This window comes from Limulus polyphemus, unplaced genomic scaffold (assembly GCF_000517525.1).
Source record: "Limulus polyphemus unplaced genomic scaffold, Limulus_polyphemus-2.1.2 Scaffold7746, whole genome shotgun sequence".
Classification (NCBI taxonomy): domain Eukaryota; kingdom Metazoa; phylum Arthropoda; class Merostomata; order Xiphosura; family Limulidae; genus Limulus; species Limulus polyphemus.
Genome location: NW_013673356.1, coordinates 30550 through 34751, shown reverse-complemented (window position 1 = coordinate 34751; position 4202 = coordinate 30550). Strand labels below are relative to the sequence as shown.

General features: G+C 33.3%; 1 protein-coding gene across 1 annotated transcript; it reads left to right on the top strand.

Annotated features, from left to right (window-relative positions):
- The first annotated feature begins 350 nt into the window (after positions 1 to 350).
- On the top strand, positions 351 to 2851 carry LOC106474837. Its single transcript, XM_013935531.2, has 2 exons — positions 351 to 494; positions 2451 to 2851. Exons 1-2 carry the CDS (start codon positions 468 to 470, stop codon positions 2847 to 2849), a joined length of 426 nt encoding a protein of 141 aa, XP_013790985.1. The 5' UTR covers positions 351 to 467; the 3' UTR covers positions 2850 to 2851.
- The last annotated feature ends 1351 nt before the right edge of the window (positions 2852 to 4202 follow it).

The window sequence follows — 4202 nt, the reverse complement described above, 5'->3', positions numbered from 1 at the left end:
GCATGGTGATAATGTAAGAGGAACAGTATCAAAGGTTATTACAGCATGGTGATAATGTAAGAGGAACAGTATCAAAGGTTATTACAGCATGGCGATAATCTGATCAGGTAAATGTAACGTTAGTTGGAAGATAGTCACGAGTGAACAAGATCTCTGACTTTTAATGCAAGTTGTGTTTTAAGGTTATTCCTTAACCTACCTTTAAGAAACTTCCAGATGCCCTACTATAAAGAACTGACACAACTCTAAAAGCTAAAGGTTGAACCACACACGTTATTTGGCCATTTCCATAGGATATTTCTGTGTTTATGTCCAAGTGCTGTCTGTGCATAGTTTGATAATACATTTAGAACTTGTCCTAACTCTGTATTTTTAGTGGCGACTGGCTGTTGAAATTTCTTTACCGTACATCTTCGGCAACACTTAAAATAGCAGGACTTCAACCAGTGAGGTGGAATGACAGGCGAATGTGTAATGTTGATTTGAGCAGTGTGGTAAGTTAAACATAAATAGTGTAGAGTCAAATAATGATTTTAGATAAACCTTCTTGTTTGTGTATTTGCTAATGACATTTAAAGGTTCTGAGAACAATGTTGAAAATCTAGCATAAGCAGCATAAGATTAATTGATCATTTGAAACAATTTTTGTCATTGTTTATTACGCTTAGACATGGGTTTTATTAAGAGAAGGTGATATGTATTTTATTTATAAAAAGGATCCAAAAATGATTTCTGAAATTTTGTCAAAGGTAACGGGCCAATAGATTTTCTGAGAAATCTTCTTGTAACTACTAATTTCTACTGTCATGCTAGTCTACTTTCTTCATTTCTTGGGACAAAAAAAATGTCAGTTTTGCATAATTCATACTCATTAAGGGACATCCAACAAATAATGAAAGATGATTGGATAACACTTGTTCACATTAGTTTTCTTCCCCAGTCTCTATTTCCAGCTGAACAAAGGATGATGTCATACTGAATCTGAGCTTTTCCCTTCTACTTTTGTGATTGGTCAGACTTGACATTCTTATTTACGTAATGCACTTTGTACGTTAGAAAATGCTGAGAATATGTTAATAAAAAGAACCTTTGGCCTCTGCTGGTATGGAACCGCTAAACCCCACTTGTTGCTAGGTGACAGTGTAAAAAATTGACACATGTATGCGTACAAATGCTGAACTAATGTTAACTCTTACACACAATGAGACAAGATGACCAAACATAACATTAAATAAATGATAAACTTAGCCTAATAAACTATCAATCGTAATAAGGGAAAAACTTGTCTCACCCATCCCCGAGTTGCTTCCCTCCCTTGTATCACAAAATACTTCATAAAACTTTTCATTTTTCTACTTAATAAAACCCACGTATTGACATTGTTAAGTATTTAAGTACTAAACATTTGTTTGAACTGAATTCTTTTGTCAAGTATAAAATTCATTATTTTAAAATTAGACTGGTCAGAATGAAAGTAATCAACTCTCAGTTTTAAGGCAGGTGAAAAAAAAAAGTTTGTGCTATCTTCAGTTGCAGAGTATGTTGTGTCGATAGAACTCCTACACATATTACAGTGTAATGATAGAGTTTTTCTGTAAATGTGTTTGGTTTGGAAGGCCTTTGCTCAGGCCACTGTAGAAAAGAACTTCAGATACAACTACACAGCTGCAAGATCGTAATTAACTTTCCTTAATGCCCCCTGGTGGCACAGCGGTATGTCTGCGGACTTACAACCTACCCGTGGTGGGCAGAGCACAGATAGCTCATTGTGTAGCTTTGTGCTTAAGTTCAAACAACAACAAAAAAAAAGTGACCAAGAGGCCCACCAGTGGCACAGCGGTATGTCTGCGGACTTACAATGCTAGAAACCGGGTTTCGATACCCGTGGAGGGCAGATCACAGATAGCTTTGTGCTTAATTACAAACAAACAAACTTTCCTTAATATCAAGAAACATGAAACTATTTAAATTGATCTTTGTTTGTGTTTATCATTTTCACATTTGATACTGCTTGCGTATAATTCTTTCACCGCAGAATAATAGTTTTGTTTTTTGTGTACAATAAGCTTCTTAAAAAATGTACATCATATTTTAAATACACCTCACCTCAGGAATTGTGTTTAGCTAGGTGGTTCTCCACGTTATAAAGAAACTTCATTTTACTTATTGTTATGTTCACTGGTACTGTTCAGGTTTTAGGAATTCCAAGAAATCTATTCCGTGCAATCTTGGTTCAAAAGAAAATATTTCCGGATGTACAAAAAAGCCCTCTGAAGGCTTATAATGTTAAAAGATTGGTTGCTTGCAGTGGACACGGTACAGTTAGCCCATTGCGCAGCTTTGTGCTTAATATAAAACACAATCAAACACAAAGATTGATTTATAATGCACTACATTGGAGGAAGATGGAAGGAAATTACTTACAATCATAGGTGTTAATTGTTTTTAAGGTATCGGGTCACTTAGACTACTCTAATAAGATGGATATAATACTCAAGGCTGTTGGTGTTCGTACCTTTGATGATGTAATAGATGTAGACGCCCATTTGAGAAAGTCTCGATCAGCTTTACCTCACATAGGTAAACAATATCCTAAAACGTTGGTTCGTAAGTACCTGCACAGATCAAAATCAGATAGTGCCATCTGTAAGCAGCCAAGAATAAATGAACAACCTGCTACATCCTACCTCAACCGACATGGCTCCTTCTCGACAGCAGAGAGCTTCTCTAGCAACAGCAGCTCTATCTCTAGTTGCCTGCTCAGTCCAACGGGTCTTCAACATTCACAAGTTATGACAGAAGAACTCAAGGATGGTAGCAGAACATCTGACACTAGGTGGCAGTGGTGATTCCAAGTGAACATTGTACCTTTGAGCTAATCATAAATGGAAAAAATTTAGCATTCAAGTTAACAGAAGGAAAATGTTAAAATTGGTTAAGAGTTACTACGTTTACGATTTTCTGCAATATTATTTACAGTTTTCTAGTGGATTCTTTTTCTTATCGGATAAAGTATTTTTCCTGTTTTGATAATAAATTCTAATAAAGCTTAATTAGCTTAATTTAAAATAATTATTCACAATATACATGTATAGAAACCTAATATGTTTTTCAAGAACTAACTGTAACTTTTTAAAAACTTTTTTAACATATTTCCTATCTAACTACAGGTTTTTTTTTGTTCACATAGATATTCATGGATATCTTTTAAAAATTCATTACCTCATCTACTTTGTGAGGGTTATTTTTTTCTAACAAGTTTTCATACTATTTCACAGCTGGATTTAGTAGTTCAGGCAAGAAAATTGCAAATTTTCAACAGGATGTGAAATCACATTCTTAAGTTTGTGAGAAACTAAAAAACATAAGAATTAATCTTATATATTCCTGTCTGATTCTTGAATACAGTAAGTTACTATTTGTATCTTAGACACAAATTTTGTGACTTGCAAAATTACTTCTTTGAACCATAGGGCTAGCAGATCATAACATGTTCTTTAAAGGATTTTGTTTGGTTGCAGCTTGAGAAAATGGACAATATTTAAGTGATTTGAAATTTTTTTGTAAATCTTTGATTTATGGTGTTAATATTTAGCATTGTATAATGTAACATGTTGAATTTATGAAATAAGTCTACGATGCTATCAGTGGAGATAGAGGGCACTGTAAACAAGGACTTGTAAGTAGAGTTAAATCAGAATTTGTAATCCTATACGTAAATAGAAAATGACCCAAAAATGTTGATTAAGTTTTTCTACGTAAAGTTTATAATTTTCTCTTAAGTAGCTTAAACTGTAAAAATAAGGAACTTTGTTTTATATACAATAGACAATCAAAAGCCTAAACACATCCATGCACGTGTAAATAAAATTGAAACTAGTACTGTAAGTTTAGTCTCCACAGCATTAGGTTAGATTTCAAATATTTTATTGTGCTTTTTTGTTGATTAGAGAGTAATTTTTTACTACTGAGGATAACTATTTAAGATATATTTGTAATTTTCCTCAGAGCTGTCTTTCATTTGTTTTGTAGAAATACAGATGTGAGTACAAGATTTATAAAGAATAGATATGCATTACTATGAAGAAGAAATTAGTTAATATTTAACGCCAAATGTTGTGCGTCTGATTTCCAATATTAAGTTTGTATATTTTTTTACCTTGTACTTCTACGACATAATTCTACACTATGAAAAGTATGAT

Excerpts from the sequence above, each read along its gene's own strand:
- LOC106474837 (XM_013935531.2), top strand. The coding sequence starts at position 468 with ATGTGTAATGTTGATTTGAGCAGTGTG. Across the intron at positions 495-2,450 it reads ATGTTGATTTGAGCAGTGTG|GTATCGGGTCACTTAGACTA; the intron begins GTAAGTTAAACA and ends ATTGTTTTTAAG.